This window comes from Aquila chrysaetos, chromosome 3, assembly GCF_900496995.4.
Source record: "Aquila chrysaetos chrysaetos chromosome 3, bAquChr1.4, whole genome shotgun sequence".
Classification (NCBI taxonomy): domain Eukaryota; kingdom Metazoa; phylum Chordata; class Aves; order Accipitriformes; family Accipitridae; genus Aquila; species Aquila chrysaetos.
In genome coordinates this window covers 25,066,847-25,086,433 of record NC_044006.1, presented here as the reverse complement: position 1 = coordinate 25,086,433, position 19,587 = coordinate 25,066,847, and the positions used below count along the sequence as shown (strand labels likewise).

At 37.8% G+C, this 19,587-nt stretch overlaps 1 protein-coding gene across 6 annotated transcripts in view; it reads right to left on the bottom strand.

Annotated features, from left to right (window-relative positions):
* CPNE4 (copine 4) overlaps window positions 1-19,587 on the bottom strand; it is a 242,868-nt gene that overhangs the window by 26,072 nt on the left and 197,209 nt on the right. For all 6 annotated transcript variants that reach the window (XM_041122261.1, XM_030009660.2, XM_030009659.2 and 3 more), the window contains 3 exons: window positions 18,758-18,844; window positions 18,096-18,155; window positions 12,396-12,529 (listed from right to left, as the gene is read on the bottom strand). In XM_041122261.1, the coding sequence (XP_040978195.1) occupies window positions 12,396-12,529; window positions 18,096-18,155; window positions 18,758-18,844 (281 nt within the window). The remainder of the gene's footprint in view (window positions 1-12,395; window positions 12,530-18,095; window positions 18,156-18,757; window positions 18,845-19,587) is intronic.

The window sequence follows — 19,587 nt, the reverse complement described above, 5'->3', positions numbered from 1 at the left end:
AATTTTCAAAAAAGCTGAAGTACTTGACATGAAGATCAAAAAAAGCAAAAGCATTGGACTTTGACTTTTATACCTGGTTATATAAGGGCCATGAGTAGTCATGCAAGCATAGGTGTATATGGCTTCTGGTACTTTTTCCAGTCAAACAGGCATGTATTACTGAAAGATACCAAAGACTGAGCAGATCTAGGTTATACCCTAAAGGTAGAATCAGGGAGATGGTTCAGGTTCAGTGTTCATATTGGTAAATGTAAAATAATGCACACAGAAAGGAATTGTCAGGAATCCAAGACTGCAGTCTTCTGAACAGAAATACAACCAGTTAGAGAAAAGTCCATCAGTAACCTCAACTATAATGTAATGCATAGCAGCAAATAAATTCTGAAAATATCCCATATTATCCTTTTGGAATGTTGCTCAGTTTTAGTCACCCATCCTTCAAGCTATCTAGTGGAAACAGGAAGCGCAATGACAAATCAATACATTAATAGGGGCAGAGTGGAGAAAGAATTCAGTGAGCTGTACTGCAGAGACAGGAAAAGAGATTAATAGAGGAAATAGTAAGGTTTTGTAAATTAGTAAGTGTGATACAGATAATGATACCTTCTTCTTTGTCACTAGGAAGCCTAGCGTTACTGGAAGGTAAGAAATATGTTTATAATAAAGATAAAGAGGCAAAATAAAGAAAATTCCAAAATCTTGTCTTGTTAACCACTGGTGCCCTCTGATGTGTAGTATCATCAAAACCTGGAGTTCAGCCTTATTCTGAGAAGGATTTGCTATTCCTAGTAACAAGGAGGAGAATTCAGATAAAACTTTTCCACTGGGTGAAATTAATTAGTCAGACATCAGAGAGTCTTTTTCAAGTTCCTCTGAAGCTGCTGGCATAGACGATGCTGGAGATAGAGCTAGATATTCACAAGTGTGGCAATACCTGTATTCAGAAAGGGAAACATGAGCTGCCAGGACTATGTTCTCTGAAAATTAGTTCCTTTTAAAACCTAATTTGGGAATATAAGCTTTTAATTGTATGGAGTAAATGTAGGGGGAAAAAAGGCCTAAGTCATTCTAAATGCCATTTAGTCATTCTGAAAGATGAACTTCTAGCTAGCCACTTACACAGGTTGTTTGGGATTCATTCTACTGGTCCTCATAAAAGCCCTTTGGTGTGTATCTACAGATGTGCTTACCTTTAAGCTCCTGAAGTCAATGCAGCAATTTGTATGGATGCTACTGACCTGACCTTGGAGAGCCTCAGCATGAAAACCTTCTCACTTTATGCTAGAGCAATATAGTAGTACTAGTGGTACTAATGATGCAGTGAATGTGGGGAAAAGAAAGAAACATGGGGTGGGGAGAAAGAAACACTAACAACCCATTTTTAGTTTCAAATGACCAAGGATCTTAAATTTACAGCTCTTTGAAATTCTTGCAAGAAATATACCTGACTAGAATCCCTGAGTATTAAGCTGTTACTTGTAATTTTGGGGTTTTTTCGGTAAAAAAAAAAAAAAAAAAAAAAGTTTTTTTGGTAATCAGAGTTACCAGAGAAATATTTTTAAAGTACTATGCCGGACGCAGCAAAATCAATTACTATGCCTTTCTTTTTCAATTCCAATCTTAAGAGAATAAACCGTGGATCTGCTCTGCTCCACATACTTTTCCCCTAATGAGATCAGATATTTTTCCTCTGTTAGAAAGAAATTTCAAATTGCGAAAATAAAAGGGAAGTATCTGTTACACATGTAATTGAAAAAGTGTGAATGTGAGGAGGGGGAGAAGGAGGGGGAGGCGGCACAGGAAGAAGAAGAGGGAGAGAAGAGAGAGAAAAGGAGAAAGGAAAAGAAAAAGGAAAAAACAGCAAATGCTACAAACAAAATAGAGTCATCTCTAAACTCAATTAAAATTGTAATCTTTCATGTTCAGGGAGTGAACTGGAAGAATATGAGCTGAATTAAGTGTTTCTTTTCTAAAGCATATGAATGAATCATGTTCCTGTGTATTATTTAGTACTTATCTGAGAAGGGCTTGATGCCAGTAAATTCTGAATCATAAAAGCTTACAGGGATTAGCAGCAGTTCCAAAGAAAATATAGAAATCATTTGAAATATTTAAACATTTTCAGTTCCTGCTTTGCAAGCAGAGCGAGGTAAATAAAGGACATGATCTGTATGATTGAATAGGGCTAAATAAAACCATTTAAGTGGAAGGGACCAGAGCCCATCCGCTTCACCCCTTGCAGTCCTGCATGGCCATCTGTGCTCCTCCAGGACAGGCTGGGGGTAGAGCCAGGCTGTGGTCCAGCTCTCAGCCTGTCCCAGTCAGAGTCAGAAGACCGCAAGAATTCAGCAGCAGCAGTGTTTTCTTCCCCTAATCTGTATTCTTCTCTGGGGGCCCGCTACGCTCTCACCACATATTCACTGTGTGGTTGTGCTTGGTTTGATAAAACCACATCTCTGGTTTTGGCCAGGTTACTGCGTGTTTAATCAAACTTGCACTGTACCTAACAAGGCTTAGCATCCAGTTCATAATGCACAGTGATTTTTAACGGGGCAGCAAGAATGAACTGATTATCATGCATCTTGGTCACAAGAGAGAGCTGGGAGCATGCAAATCAATGGTAAGTCACTGCAACAGCTACATTGTTTGGTCTGTCACAGGGATGCTACACAATCATGTGCAAAATCCTGACATTAAAATTCACTCGCTATCTTTAATTACAGCTCTTTGTCACCTTAGGGGAGCTGGAATCTGCTGAATACTGAGAAATAGATACTGTCACGTAATTGGGTCTCAAGAATATGAGGGAATGCTTGTCTCACCTGTGAGGGAAATAGTTAATGAAGCAGGGGAATACAAATTCCCTGAAGCTAACTACTGAAAGGCATCAACTCATGAAATAACTAACAAAGCGAAATCCAGGTACAATGGATTTAAACTTCCCCTTGTTAACATTAAAAGAATTGCAAAAGAAGCTCTGCAGGGTAAAAATATCAAGTGAACTCAGAAATTCCTAGACTGGGAAAAGTGAATACCCACAGAAAAAAAAAAGTCGTCAGAGCTTGAGGGAGGGAGGAGTAGGTTAAGCAAAATGAAATGGCAGCGAGATATATCACTTGCCAGAAGGAGAGCCTAATAAAATGGCATACTCGGGAAGGTGAGAAAAAATGTCAAGCTTCCCTGCAAGATGACAAATAAATTGCAATGACCTGATTTATACCTACATGAATGACCCAATGCAGTAAAATGTATCTTGAAAAAGAAATAGGACTTTATAACTGGAAATAAACTAGGGAAGGGGATGCTGCAAGAGGCTACGGTGAGTTATATTTAACTTCTCAAACCAGGCAGTTTTCAGACAGTCCTATGTATTTTAAGGGGTTGCACATATGTCCCTGTACCTTCCAAAACCTATCTCTATAGTAAATTGGCGTATTTGTGGGATCATATATGGAAAACTGTACCATCACTGAAAAGGTCATTCTCACACAGACCGTAATCTCAGATATTTAAAACTTGACACGACTTGAAGATGACACTGCAGGCAGCAGGCTGAATTCCATCATGTAAGGTGCAGATGGTGAAGATCTCCGAACAGTGGTGGGGCCCTGCCCTCTTCAAACACAAAGGTGGCTTCCAAGTTTCAGGGTGTACTGCACTAAGCAACCACAAGAACAAAAGCTTTGCTACATATGCACATTATTTTGTCCTTTTTTACAAATTACATTGGGAAGGGTTGGTCAGAGACCTTCCTTTGCAACCATTTTCTATCAGAAAACACCTATCTATAAGGGGTGTGCTGGGAAGAGGGGAACACAGGACTGCATTGGCATATGTATGCAGGGAGGTGCAGAGAGAGGAATTTCTCATCAAATGCTCTCAAGATACAAATGTGCTTTCTAGGATGAACAGGATAAAACTGGTACAGAGATTATATCGTGATCTAATGTGACCAAATGAACTGTTGATGTAATTTTACCAAAATCAAAATGACATTAAGTCAAAATGAAGAACACTATCAAAACAAGTTAGAGCAAAATTGGAAGTGAAATATACTGATGACTAAACATTCAGTTAGGCATCACTGAATACACAGGAGGAAATAGGCTACTACCCTCTGTTCATCTGCTGATTTGGGATCTCTGATCAAGGTTAATTTCACAATAATTTGGAGGGGATAGTAAGACAGTAAATGGAACCTAATTCACAAGAATTGCCTAGCTTTAACCGAGAGCAATTTGACCCACAAACATTCTGTTAAGGTCAGGCAAAAGGTGTCCGCTTTCTGTAAAGGAGGAAACTTGCATGAGAAGATTTAGAACATGGTGTTCATTTACCCCACAGAAGGGTTTCCAAATGGGAGTAATTTGCTTCTCAGCTATATGCTGATATAATGGAGTGGATGACTAGAATAGTTACATCCTTAACAATGCAAGGAGGAAATTCACACTTCTGAAATTGTGGAAATGGTTGTGTTGACTAAAGATGTACCAGATCAGTATCATATGGCATCAGTGAAAATGGCAAGATAAATTGCTATCTCCTTTACTTATGCTTATTTACTTAGTAATACTTCTTTATTTAGACAGATGTCTAGTGTCTACAGCAGTAGGCGGTATGCAATTTCACATAAAGTTTGTAGGGTTTTATACTTCAAGTCATTCTCTTCAGAAGGAAATGCTGACAGAGAAATCCCAATGGTACCAGGCTGCACAGCCCAGAAGAAGTGTCAACTACTGCACAGAACAAAGCTCTTCCTCAGAGGAGATTTTGAGCTGAATTGAGAAATAGTAAAGAACCGCATAGAAAAGCCATGCAGAAGGTTCAGATTTTGATGTATCTACCAGCTGACAGAATGCAGCAGAGGTCTCTGAAAAGTATGTGGAGGAAGCAGTAGTTTTGCTAAGAAACTTGGAAGGGACTGCTCGTGACTGATACACTGACATAGGAACTGAGTTCCTGGAAGAAGAGGCAGAGTAAAGAAGGCTCAATGACGAAAACTTGGCAAGGGAAAAGGCAGAGCTGTAAGAATTGACAGTACCTGCCCAGATAAAGGGCCTGCAGATATATACATATATACACACAGATATACACACACACATATATATGTATGTATGTACATACATATGCAAAAAAGCTGTTATGAAGCCAGCTTCCCAACACAGCTGTTGTACTAGACTAATTCTCCTGTACTGATTCTTGGGATAAAAAGTGGTGATTGTAGAAATCCCTGTGTGGCAGCAGTCTGCAAATACAGGTTCTGCAAAGGCAAATACTAAATATGTGTACGTATATATTACGTAATTGTGCCAGCCTAGGTCCTCACCAGTTAAATCCAAGGATTTTCAATCCAGTTTGGTGATTTAAAGTATTAGCAATTCGTTTTTCCCAGTGCAGTTCTAGACCTTGGTTATCCAAACACTTCAGAATATGTTTACCCGCACCTGAGCTTATTGATAAACATAAGCTACAAGTCTTTCTGTATAGGTTACTGTTTTTCTATTTTTCTTCTGTTGTATGTCTATGCAAATTTGGTCCTATTAAAGCACTAAATAAAAAGATTCATGTCTTTTCCCCATGGTTTTTAAACTTGTTTAGATATGCTAATCAGCTTTTTTGCTTAACAGCCTCCAGAAAGGTTGTTTCTGTAATTAAAGAGCTAAAGAGAGATGCTTAATAATTAAGCACATTTTTACTTATTGATCTATATGGGTAGATTAAATTTTAACATCTATAGCTCTATGTAGGGATTCAATGAAATATTTAATGTTGCACATAGTGCCAGTTATACTAGGGATCATTCTTTCGCCCCAGTTTTAACGAACTACTATTATAGTACTATCTCAACCAAAGCAAGTTTCTGCTTTTCTCCTTGTGTCTGGCAAAAGTACCTCAACGTATTTAATTCGGATCCCTCCAGCCAAGGTAACTCTCTAAGTCTTCATCCACAAACCCAGACATAGCTTCAGGATGAATAACCTTTTAAGTAATTCTTAGGGATGAGGCTCTGATTAATAAAGCAGACTGCAAGGTGTAAACTCTGGGATCTCTTTTCCACTTAAAGCCTCAATCCAAAACACAGCATTTAAGTATGTACTGATCTTTGTATTTGGGACCGATTGCACTGATTTATGTTTGACTTCCATAACATGTACTGCATTATACATACCTTGTCCTCTTTCTCCTCCCTAACTATCCTCTGCTGTGTACATCAGGAAATGTGTTTCTGGGACAGATGGACCTTTCACCTGACTTAGGTTTTTCCCTTCTTAGAAAGGGATGTGCTGGATGGGAAACCCTGGTCTTTTTTATTTTCTCCTTTAATTTTTTTCCCTTCTTAATTTTCAAGTGCACTTTATTGCATGAGGGAAGGAAGGTTTTTATATGGTTTTCAATCAGAGTGAATGCACTCGCTTAGGCCTAAAATACTGAAGAAGAGATCATAAAGACAAATTTTTGCATCTAGTCAGCTACTGCTGCAGTTCACTGACTGCAGAAGCTGATGCTGAAACTCAGACTGACTTCAGGGCTTTCATATCTTTTGTGGAATGTGGCCCAGTTTTTACATTTTTACTCTTAAGTATTTTACAGAACTCTACACATAAATAATTTCTGCACTTTGCAGGAATAATGTACTCTGTGCTCATTAGTGGCCTTTAGGGAGGTTGCTAGACAAGCATGTGTTACACAAGCGGTTTATTTGTTAACATATGATCTCAGTGTGAATGTCAGTTTTAAGGAGCTACTTGAGTATTTAGAGTTAAGGAGGCTATTTGCCTAAATGCAAAAGGACATTAGTGTCAGGAAACAGACAGAATTTATCTTCCGTGTGTTTCAAGGGCTGTTGGAAATAAAAAAAAAATCTGCAGTATCTTTAAGAGTGAATAAACAGACATAGAAATTTAAAATAATTAAGAACTAATCTTTGAAAAAGATTTTGAATACAAATAAAATGAAGACCAATTTATGACATCATTTTACAAAACTCTGTGGTCAAACACATGGAATCATGCATTGAGTGCGTAGATCAGAACGGGGATGGCCCATCAAGAATGGGAAGTTCCACAAATATCCAATGCAACAAATGTTTAAAAGTATGTGATAAAATACATCCAAACTTTGCCTTTTTCAAGGTGTGAGTATTTGACCATGCAAAAGCCGATTCTCACACATGTTTGTGAGCACTTTCTATTAATCTAGTGAAGAACTCTGAATGTATGCACAAATATAAAACTATGTGTAAAAATTAATGATAAAGATCATCCAGGCATATGGGAGGCACTGAACATTTGGGCGTGGGGCAAACAATTAACAATAAAGTTCAAATTCAGAACTCTTAACTCCACCTTAGTGCCATCTATGTTTTGCATAATACTTCAGTGTTAGCTTGAGTCAGACTGAATTCAGTGGGATTAGATAATAAGCTCTAGTGTCTTGCTGAATCAGAACAGAGGTTTTAACGCAAAGATAAATATTTAATGTAATATAATGAGATTCTTAACAAGCAGAAGAGAAAGGAAAGCTACTAACTGCAGAAATCAGATTTCAAACCGAGGAGCAGATTTGCAAGTCCTGCCATGGGCTTCACTCACAATATGATCATTAAAACCTGTGATAATGTAAGATCATTTAAGAATTATTTCAGCCTTTAGCATGGTGCACATGTAACAGCATTTATCCTTACAAACAAGCTATTTACAGTCCAATTCCAGCCTTTTTTTCCTTTGCTAGAGACAGCAATCACTGCAGAATGAAAGATGAGCTACACTCACGGCTAGTTGTTTGTATTCCAGCACTGGTAAAACAAATCATTAAGATCAAAGGACCAGCCATTTTAACAAACTGTGTGCACTGTTGTTATTGTGACTTATGGCTTTGCTCTGCAGAGAGGAAAGCTATAAACAGCATAAAAGAGGTATCAATTTTTTTACTGCATGGTTAAATGTTAACCATACATATGTAAGTATATATAATACCTATATATTATATGCATACATATAATATTTATACACACATGAGTAGAACTCTAGTTTTATATACATCTCTACATATGTCTGTCTAGGTATATAGCTCATGTGCTTACATGAGAGATACACAGCACACCTGCACCTATGTTGGGAAAAGTTCTTGTTTTATCTCTAGGTATTAGTTTTCACAGATGTTTCCAGACTATAATAATGGAAACAGACTTGTCACTGTGCAGGTATATGTGCTGAGGGCACATCCCTGTACTCTCTGGGTGCTGGTTCTCGCCTACACAAGTGTCTTGCAGGCGGTGTTCAGGCAGTATGCCCTCCTGCAGAGCACGGGAGCTCCTCCCTGCCCACACGCTGCCCTTTCGTTCTGATGGAAGCCAGGGGGAAGCCAAGGGCAAGGGGGAAGAGGTAGGTAGGTCAGGTCCTGACTTGCAGTCAGGACATGGCCAGACCTTATGCTGGGACACAGGGGATAGGAGATGTTCCCCCATTCCCCAGTTTAGCCATGGACTTCTCTGGCTTACAGGGCAGTGTTGTTCCATGCTGAGCAGGGTGCAGTTTTGTAATACAAATGAAAAGTATCTGGGGAACAGTTGCCATGGAAAACAGGACACATTCAAAATGATTACTATATAAATTAGAGTTCCATGGCTTTTACACGATTCTGGTTCAGAGGTCTGATATTTCAACCGATGAATGAGTTTGTCTTTCCTCGTATCTGGGTGTTCGACGCCTACCATCCATCCTTTGAAAATAGCATTCTCTTGAAGGGGTCTTTACCAGGCTCCAAAACAAAAGGGTGGCCAAGACCATTGCTCAGAGCTGGTGAAGGTTAGAATTCCTAAGCCAGCCATAGCACACTGAGAGCCAGGTATAATCTCATCTGCCTTATGTACACTTGCTAGCTCATTGTTCTAAACATATAGAGGGAATATACGCACATTTGGTAGTGATCAGCTGATTTTTCAGGATCCTGGCTAGGCTGATATTGCTGGTCGTCAAAACCCACTTGATTTGACTTCTGATCCAGAGAACTCAATACTGAAATTACTGAGGTAAAGAATAAATATGGAATGATACAGAAGCAGGTCCTTTTAATATTAAACACTTCAGCACCCAATGATTTTTCATCATTTTCATGTTTCTTTATGATACAAAAATGTGGAGTAGACTTGCTCAATTTCAAGGTAAAATTATACCAGTGATATAATTCTTAATATAAAAGAAAGCTTCTGAAAATGTTTAAATGGAAATATGTATTTCTCACTTATTGCTTCATGAGTTCATCTTTAAACATTCATGAGTCATTTATCTTAACATAAATTCTTCTCCATGGAGGTGTCTGCTTATTATACCAAATATTTTCGATAATAAGTTTTTAATGTGTTTTCCCCTTTCCAGTATTCCTAACTACATTTTAGAGCCTAATTCCTTAAAACTAATGAATGTTCCTCCTTCCGTTATGATCCCTTGCTGCTGTTGCTTAGCCACTGATTATATCACATACAAACTTTATCTTCTCTCTTATGACATATGTTGTTATAGCCTGAAACAATTCTGCCATATAGATGAAGTATTAAGTCTTTTGTGCAGGTGAACAGCTCTTCCATTTCCCATACCATTATCAGATTGGCCTATTCCTACAGGACTGCAGCATTTCTACAATCCGGATAATAATCAAAGTCTATTTCTCATTCTCTGAATATTGCTGATGAAAGAATGAATCTTATTCTTTCATGCTTAACTATGCAGAATGGTGCTATTCATTGAACTGTTTCAGGAATTTCTGAACCATACAGATAAATGGGCTTTTGGATGAGCAGGGATTATTCCACTGTATCAAGGGATGTGAGGCAGCACTTAATTTGGAGCATTAATTACTTAGGAATACATTACGTTAGGCTGATATGTACAGAAACATAGATTATGAGAAGATTTGACTTGATCGACAGAACTAAGTAGAGTATATAAAAGAAAATTTTGGATTTTGAGTCGTCTCTCTATATATCACTTGCCAATCCAATTCTTCCCAAATTACAAATAAATCTGAATGTTGCTAATTACAGAAGTATTTTAAGTAATAGCAATAGGCTTTTAAAAAAAAATATTAAAAAGCAGTCTTTTGGTATGTAAGTGTAGCAAAAGTACTTAGCATTCAACAGCTGTGCTACTGGAACGCAAAAAGAATTGCAAACAACAGATTTTACTTTATTCCAACTATTCTTTCATTTGATGTAAATACCTTAATCCTGAGACCCAAAGAAAACCACTCCATTTTCCTTGGTTGGGACTGAAATCAGCCAGTTCTGCCTATTTGATATAATTGATGGGTAAAAACTATAAAACTTCAGGTAACAGTGGTGCCATCTTTGTGGTCTCGTATTTTAATCTTACTAAAGACATGCCCCAATGCAAATGATGACACTCTGGCTCTGAACAGTCCTTAGGTTCAGCAGGTCCCTCTCTTTTCACTTCTGGCTGCTCTTAACCTGGAAACAGAAATCCTACTCCAGTATTTGAAGCACAACTGGGCTCACTGCCGCAGTTATGGATCTGTGCCACATTTCAGACTGTTACTGAATTTGAAACTCTTTTTTTTAAATTGTAAATACAGATTTGCTTTATAGGTCGTATATGCTCATACGTCTCAAGGCTGCAACTAAACACAAAAAGAACTCCTATATAGAACCTGTAGATTATTTTGTGTGAAGGTTTGCTCCTCCTAATTTCTTTTCTTCTTTAGAAAACTGTAAGTTTTCATTTCCAGTTTTCTGGATTCAAAACATGCAAATATAAAGAAAAGCTCCTTGACATTTTGATCAGAAAGCACTGACCATGTTGAATCAACTTGCCCATGGGAATATATTTATCTTGTCACAACTTGAGAGCATGGACAGGCCAAACACATGCCAGAAAGGTGACACTTCCCTGGGAAAAGAAATTCTGTCTTTTGTTCAGCCCTAGTCCGTAGCTCATACAACCTTAGTTGTGCTGATTAGCATCAACAGGCATTTTCTGCAGCACAATAGAACTGAATGACACTGATGACTTCATTTAAAAAATGACTGGCCATTATTTTTTGTATGGATTGGAATATGCTATATTGAGAGAAGAACGCTGATTTGGGATTAATATTTCCATACAGGAAGGACTGTGCCACTTAACTATTTCATTTTCTTAAAAAATACACCTTAAGTGATAAAATAAAAAGATCTGTGTGCATAAACCAGCCCTTTTTATTCCTTTCCCTATTTTGAAGTATATTAATCCTCTGAATTATTGCTAGTAATTATTAAATTACTGGATAATCACTGAGGACTTATCAGCTCACTTACAATAAAATATTAATTTTCTCAGACTCATTGACTAAGTGTGACCATCAAATTCTTACAGAAATTGTATCAGGGCAGTATTTTCCTCATTCTTCTTTGAGAAGACATTTCATTACCATGCAAATGGAAGTGCCTCTGAGCAGGCTAATTGGTATATGAGACGTGTAACATGCAAACCACAGCATTAAGTCACTTCACAATTTATACACAAAGTATAATTCAAATTTGCCTGGAAATACCATTTTTTTTTAAGATCTGGTATTTACATACGGCAAAGTGGTGGGTGGATGTCTATTACATGTGCAAAGATTAGAAAGAATAATTGTGTAAGATACTATAGCTTACCAACAAAGAAAGAACATTTAAAGGAAATGCACTTGGTAATTAGACTAATAATGGACAATTAATTTGATAGAAGCAGGCAGCCCATTTGAAAGCAACAGAAGTACATAATGTAATCAAAGCATATTTGGCTGAATTACCTGCATTTGTTCATTTATTTAAAGGCATGTTGTGTGCACACATTATCACTATCTTTTAATATTTATTTTAGAAGAGACTGTAATATTCAACAGGCTAGGAGAACACTGAAAAAGGCCACACATTTACTTCTAAGAGTAGACACGGCCACTAAGCAGTTTAGGCAACTACAAATCCAGTTTCAAATACAACATCTCTGTACACTTCTCCGTAGGATGGGACAGAACCAGACTCCCAAGCATATCAGTAAGGATGCTATCAGCATCTGCAAAACAGGCTTCAAGTTTAACGCACATCGAAAAATCTCCCCAAACACGCAATTTTGGCATGTGAATACAACCCTGAAACTTAACACACATACCAGCCAAACAGCCAAGAGCTGGGCCTTTCATTACCATCAAGCTAATCTAAACCACTCAAAAGTGTGTTAAGGTAGACTATCTTTCACTCTCAAAAGTGTGTTAAGGTAGACTATCTTTCTGACGTGCAGTCATTTCTCTTAAGTGACTAAACATTGAGCTACTGCAGCCGGCAACAGGCAGTCATTGATTTCAAATTGTGAAAACACTTTCTAAAGACAACTCTGTTATCAATTGTGCTTATTTACCTGTCGTAGTCTTGGCAAATCTCCCCAACAGCTACCAGTGCTTTCAAGTACTCATTGGGCTGGTAGGGGTGGATGTAGTGCAGCGAGCAGCTGTTCCTAGGATCACCATTTGATGCAGTGAAATCTATAGCTACCTGGAAAAGAAGAAAAGTCAGTATGTTGTGGAGCTCTTTGGGGCATAAGTATACCCACACGAACCATATATCTACCAGAAACAGTTTTCCGTAGAGACTGCAGCCTTAAAGCAAAGGTTATTTTACAGTGTACTTCATCAAATTTGAATTAGGATAGTATTGACAAATATGGCTAAAAGTAAATGCCAGCTTATAAAATAAGAGATAATAAAACTAAAATGGCATAATTAGGAAAAAAATGAACTGCATTATTATTCTATGTGGAAAATTATGTTCTAATACAAATGAATCCAATTAACTATCTCTAGGTTCTCATACTTAATTAAATTATTCCAGCTCAGGTGATGTTCAGGACATAAAAGCTTTGCAGCAAAAACATCCCAAGAGACTTAAAAAAACCCTACTGAAACTATAAATTAAAAACTCCAGTTAGGAACATTTCTTAGCTATTTTAAACCTTACTGTGGCTGTAGTAATAGCAGTAGATACTGCCTGTCTGGTATTTTTTATCTTTAAAACATCTAAGCATTAAATAATTAACCCTCCCAATTTCGTAGATGATAGCAAGCTTAAAGGTGAGCTGCAGGGTAAAAATAAAGCTTGAACCCTGCACAGATTTTTGTGTTGAAAAGGCTTAGAGAAGATTGTGGGAAGCATTCATTGCAAAAGCAAATATTAATGAATCCTCTTAAAATTAATTTCACCCTTTAAAAATGCTCTTTATACTTCTCGCTGAAGGGAAGTACTCTGGCACACATCTTCCTGTGATATGACTATCATGGACCAGAAAGCCCTCTTCTGAATTTGTGCTGCTGCTTTCTAGGAATTCCTAAAAGGAGCAACAAGAAACCCAAAGGGTCTCATAGAGGGAATGAAGCCAGTTACAAACTTCCTTATGATTTTGTCCAATGACCTCTTCCTCCAAAAACCCCATTATACCTGGATATTCAATGGACAAATGCACAGAGTTCAGTTTTCAGTTTTACAGTGGAGTTGACAGGTAAGGGCCTTGCAGAAGGCTGCAAAAAGAACTTTGAAGTCCCAGCTTGCCTCTGTGAATGTGCAGCTTCCCCAGCTGGAGCAGAGGGAAGACTATTTTATGCAGCTATAAAATGAAAATGAAACATGACATTTTCATTCTCCCTTAAAAAAATGACACAGTCCTCCTGAAACTTATTTTTCGTTGCTAAAAACTAAAAGGGAAAATCATACAGGCTCAACGCAACACGGCTTTTCCCCACTGTTTCTGATTTTCCACCTCTAACTCAGCTGAAGAAAAATATTTTTCACTGGGCTCTAGTTAGCTTGGAAATCCCTTCATTGCCTTGATCAACTATGAACTGCCAGCACCTCGTATGTCAGTCAGGAGATAGGAGCTTGATTTGGCTTGCAAATAAAGTAATCTTTCACCTCTGCTTCCCTACTCATTGTTTATACACTGAAGAAGTGAGTCTGTCTTCCACATAGATCTTTTTTCAAAAATGATAGCTTGATTTAACTTGAATAAATCAATGGGAAACCTCTCATGTTCTCACTTGTATGCATGTACGTAACTGGGGAAGAAAGAAACACTAGTGGTTTGTGAAACCTAAAGTAAATCCATAGACACTTGTATGCATTAGCTTAGTTTTGGGACACTTGTTCTTGAAAAATCTTAGCCAAGGTGTGTGTATTTTCTTAAAAAAGATGTATATTTTCTCTGGTATTAATTTAACCTTAATTTTTTGTTCTGATTATAGAAAGTGCAAAAATGTCACAGTATGATAGAGAAACAAAGGGCATTCCTGTAAAATTGTTAAAAGTAGGCGTTTTTACTGATAATCTCAAAACAGACATTAACAAGACTCGAGTGACACATCAGACAGAACTGGACAAGTCTTCCTTCATGGCTGTTAGCCATGGCTAAATGCTTTTTAACTGAAAAGAAGAGCACAGCGTAGGAATGAGCAGTGGGTTTCAAGAGCTTGGAAAAAAGTCTGTGGCTAGTGTTACTTGCCATGATTCCAAAATAACAGTGCAGATGTCTGCTCTTTTAACATTACCCAGCAGTACCAAGGTCTTGTGTAAATACCTAGGATAAGGATTTGTAAAACTAAGTTAACATATCACAGAAGTTAGGCTAATATCACAACTGAGCTAATCTTGTGGGCAGCAAAGTAGGAATCTTTCTTACAGTGTGTACATTTGATTTTTATCAGTGTATCTTTAAATGTATCAGTTCCAATGTACCAGTCATCTTCCCACAGCTAAATAAGAACATAACATAGCAATAACAACACTCTTAGTACTTTTTTTCCTCAGCCTTGTAAAAGGGTGATTTTCATTGCGCTAAAAACATCCTACATAGCTTGGACCTCCTGCTAAATCTGTCAGCAACAAATCAGCCTGCCCAATACCGTGACCTGCCTGAGAGAGAATCTGTCCAATATATCTTTCTATTACAGTTCCTTTTATGCATGTTACACATCCTTTCTGCTGTATTTCCTGAAGTGATGAAAATGTCTTCTGACTACAGACCCATTTGCACTGCCAACTTCTGAACATTTCTTCTGCAGCAGGCAACACTGATAAGAGATACAGGGTTTTGCAATAAGCAGTGCATAAAAATAGCGGACTGGAATCAGCACTATTGATCTCTATAGATGAAAGCTTCTTAATAAATGGTTTTAAAGAAGTTTACTTTCGTTTTTCAGAGACATTCTTTCTAACTACAAACTATGTTCCTAGAATAGACGTACAAAGTATCCCAAGAACACACAGCTTGATGTTACCAAAGCCTTCATTAGTGCCTTAAATAAGCAGGTACATCATACCACAGCTTTTTGTTATCAAATGTATCCTTAGCATCCCAGTTTCCCTCCCTCAGCAAGTGCCCTTTCAAATCACAGCTGCATCATACTGCCTGTACACAGCATGAACTCAATAGAAATGTCATTAGGACACCACCACCACCACCACCACCACCACCACCACCACATGTACCAGGAGAGTTTCAAACAATTCCAGATCCATTCCAGTTAAAATAAATGGAAATCTGGGAAGGTGGAAGGAATAGGCCTCCTCTATTTCAGTGGTCTGAATTAACCAGATTAGGACTTTGTGAAAAGGAGATTATATGATGTGTGCAGAAAGCAAGGGAGCATTGAATATCTCCCCTGTAGGCTGCACCCTTTGGCTTCAGTGCCCACTGCAGAATCTCTGACATGTTTCTGGAAGCAGCAACACATCTCACAACCTGTCTGCTATCATCACTGGGGCCTGGTGCAACTCAGACAGGAGGAAGTAAAACATGCGGAGAGTCTTTAAGTAGAATCACTAGGTTATGCATGAACAGAGCTATAGGCACAGAGACTTCCAGAACGGCTTCCCCTGAGTCCATGTAAGTTGAAAACTGATAGCAATGAGGTTACACAATCCTGTAGCTGGTGGATTTACCATTGAGGTCAGCAGTAATTCAGGGATCTCTGCGGTTCACAGTATAATGGATCTTTCATTTCCTTTATGTCCTCACTGCCCGTCCTTGCAGATGAGTTTACCTAAGTTTCCTATTATCAATGGTTTTGTTTCATTTCAGCAAAATGAAATATTAAAATAGTAAAATATAGTAGAAGCAATACTATCCATTTTAACGCATTTTAACACAGCAGTTTCCAACTTGTGGTTCACAGCCTACTAATAGGAAATCTGTGACAAGTAAATAAAAGGCAAGCAAATTGCCATGACCCTTCAGTACACTGTGTAAGGACTTGCTCTTCCATTGGAAAACATTTAGGAGGAATCAAAGAGTTTGAAAAGCACAGCTGTAACATCATAACATGTATATCCCTAGACACTTTCTAATAGTTACAGTGCTCTTGTGCTTGAGCTAGAGTTGTGGGAAATGCATATTAACCAGTCTCTGCATGTGCTTAAGCACCTGCCCTGATTAGAAAAGGCTTTTAAATATTTCTTAAAGACATTACTGTCTTTCAGCTAATGACCTTGAACACATTTGATAATTTTCTTCCAGTCATATTTTTATGGAGGAAATGTCAGGAAAGATAAATTAAAGGGGTTTCCAGGGATTGGCAAGTTTCAGATTTGGAGGAGAAATGGGCATTGCAGGCATGTGGGGGTAACAGAAGAAGCTGGGTAAGGCAGAGAGGTGATTACACAGAATGCTTTGCTTGAGAGAAGACAACTATAAAGATCTTTGTTCACTACAGTAGGTATTTCCTTCAAAAGCAAAAGCAGGGTCCTCAGTTCTGGGTGTTATCCAATGAGTTTGTGAGGTGTACTGGCAAAGTGCATGTTTTACACCTCAAAAAGCTGATTCGTACACAAGAAGACAATCCACTACTGTCTATAGCTGCTGCTGTTGCCGGAACTTTCTGTCGGGACAAAAAAAAAAATCTTTCTTTTTCTGTTAAAGCTTTTTGGAAAATGAAGGCTTGTCTGGAAAAAGTGAAATGGAACATTTCAGTAGCATCCAATATCTGATACCACAACATTAATACCTGGGAGCAGAAACAGGGCATGGTACTACAGGAAAATAAAAGATCTCTAGAAGAAGAATATTACCTTGGAGCACTAGATTTTATCCCTGTAACTGGCATGAAATTAGAAGTCATATAAACCAGACTGGAACCGAGCCACAATCTGTATTCCTATGCTATGGGAAATACTGATGTATTTTTTTTTGTTTTAAATTTTTATTCTTATTTCCCAGATTCAAAATACAAAAAAAAAAAAAAAAAAGAAAAGATCAAAACCACACAGCATTAAATGTTTCTAAAAACGATTACTTGGAAGTGCAAAATATTGCATTTCTGTTTATGGGGAGCTCCACAAATCATTTTATCCCCTGTTCCTTGAACTGAATAGCTTCTGAATTCACACTAAATTACAACTATGTCCCTCTGTAGTGCCATCTTACTGTTGGTAGCTATGGCTGAGGTATGAAACATCAGCATGTACCCTAGCCATTTACCCCAGACTGACAGAGAGAGGTCCCTGGCTGGACTATTGCTCTGCCTGTGACTTTCTGTATGGCACCATTAGAGGGGAAACAACTTGCTTTAATGGAGGAGTCATTCTGGAAAGGAAGACTGGCCCATAGGATTGATGAACAGGGCATCTAACATTTAAGGTGAGATGAAATCCCCCCCGTGACGCAGTCCCAACAAGGGAATTTATTTGAAATTCTTGTGAACAAACTGAGGCTCAAAAGCCAAAGGCCAGTCAGCACTGTCAAAGGGGCTAATTCAGTTCTCCAGCTTTTGGGACTGGGTGTAGCTCAGATGGAATTGGTGGGACTACACCACCTTAGCTTCTCACCCCTGTATGAAGTTGTCTTTACTTTTTGCAATGTGATTGTCACTGCTGCAAAACATAAAAGACAGCATGTGCAAGAAAAATCCTACTGCATTAGAATAGTTTTATTTTCTGGGCTTAATACATTTTGCAAGAAGACCTTAATAATTTACCAAGGAATGGCATGTAAAAATCATTTCTCTGTGAAAGTAATGAATCAGTATCTAAGGGGATTCCCTTTCTTTAAAACAAGTTAGAGAAGTAAGACACTTACTGTAAACTGTATTTGGCAGCCTCCCATGATATAATCTAAGAAAGAATGCATCTTGTGGATCTGCAGACAAGAAAGCAAGACATTCAAATTAGCTGTGTACTGCTAAAACATCAGAGAACTGCCTGAAAAAAGTAAATTGGAAGGAGGAAAGGGACCAATTGCAAATAAGGTAAAGGAAGAAAGCGTTAAATATAGTTTGAGACAGAAAACAAAAATGTAAACAGAAAATATCAAAATTATAAAACTACAGAAAGGAAAATTCACATCAAAAGTAGAACCAAGCTCTGCTCCTTCTCAGCGGGAAGTCAGTGGAAATTTTGCTATTGGTTTAGGAGGAACAAGAGCAATTTTGTAGAAATGATGGAAGGATTAGAAGGGAAACACACAAAAGGCCAATTGGCAAGCCTGTAGGTATAAGAGTGTAGTACTGCCTACTCCATTGCACAACAGCAGGGACAGGGCAAGAGTAATGAAAGAGGAGAGTTGGGGATAGTCAGCTTACCTTTGGGATTCAAGTCCTTGTCTTTGCTTTTTGTAGTGGAACAGTTTCCACTGCTATTCTACAGGCAGTTGCACTTTGTTGTCTGTGTTTCCAAACACCATTAAAATATATTGCTGAGAGCTTAGTAAAGAAACAGCCAAAGAGTAAAACATGTATTTACCTTGCACTGGTTAAGGATGACAATGCCTGAGTTCTTGTAATTCTTCTTCTTTGCTTTGTACTTGGGATTAATGCACTCCCATTGTACCTGTGAAAAATAGCAGTCACTGCTTGAAGGAAAACCTATGTACAAATTGAATAATTAACAAAAGTGGCACTGATTTCCACAGTTGACTAAATCCTATCAAATAACAGTGCATACAGAAGAAAAAATGAAAACCATTAACTATGCAGAGAATGATCTTAATAGAAAAAGGCTCAGGGCAAACATCTGTCTTCAAACACATACATGTGGACACAGCACTGAGAGAGAAATCCAGATTCGTGTGTTGTCTTCCAGTCTTGTAGGTTCAGGTGTTACATAAGCAAGATTGAGATCATTTAAGAGGATAAAAAAAAGAGGGAATTTAATACAAATGAAAATACTGGAGGGAGCAACCTGATGCATTGTATCAACTACAAAACTGCCTATGCAGTAACACTGGTGTTTTGTATTAAATGCATGATTGGAGAAATTCTGATCAGAAATCATCTCACTCTCTTGAAAGAGAGCAGTAGTTTCTCCTTTAAGTCTGATAATAAAATAAAAAGTTAAGAAAAATCACTAAAATGTGCACAAAGATGCAGTTATCTAATTACTGATATATTTGAAAATTATCTCTAAGAATATATTAAAACCCTTTTTTAAAATGTTCTGAATAGTTTTATTTACAAATAGTCAATTTTACAGCAAAATAGTCCTACCTTGCTACTGAGATACATTGTTTTGTTCCCATCATAACATCTCCCAGAGTCTTACTGACTTCCACTTCAAATGTTCTGCCCTCCTCC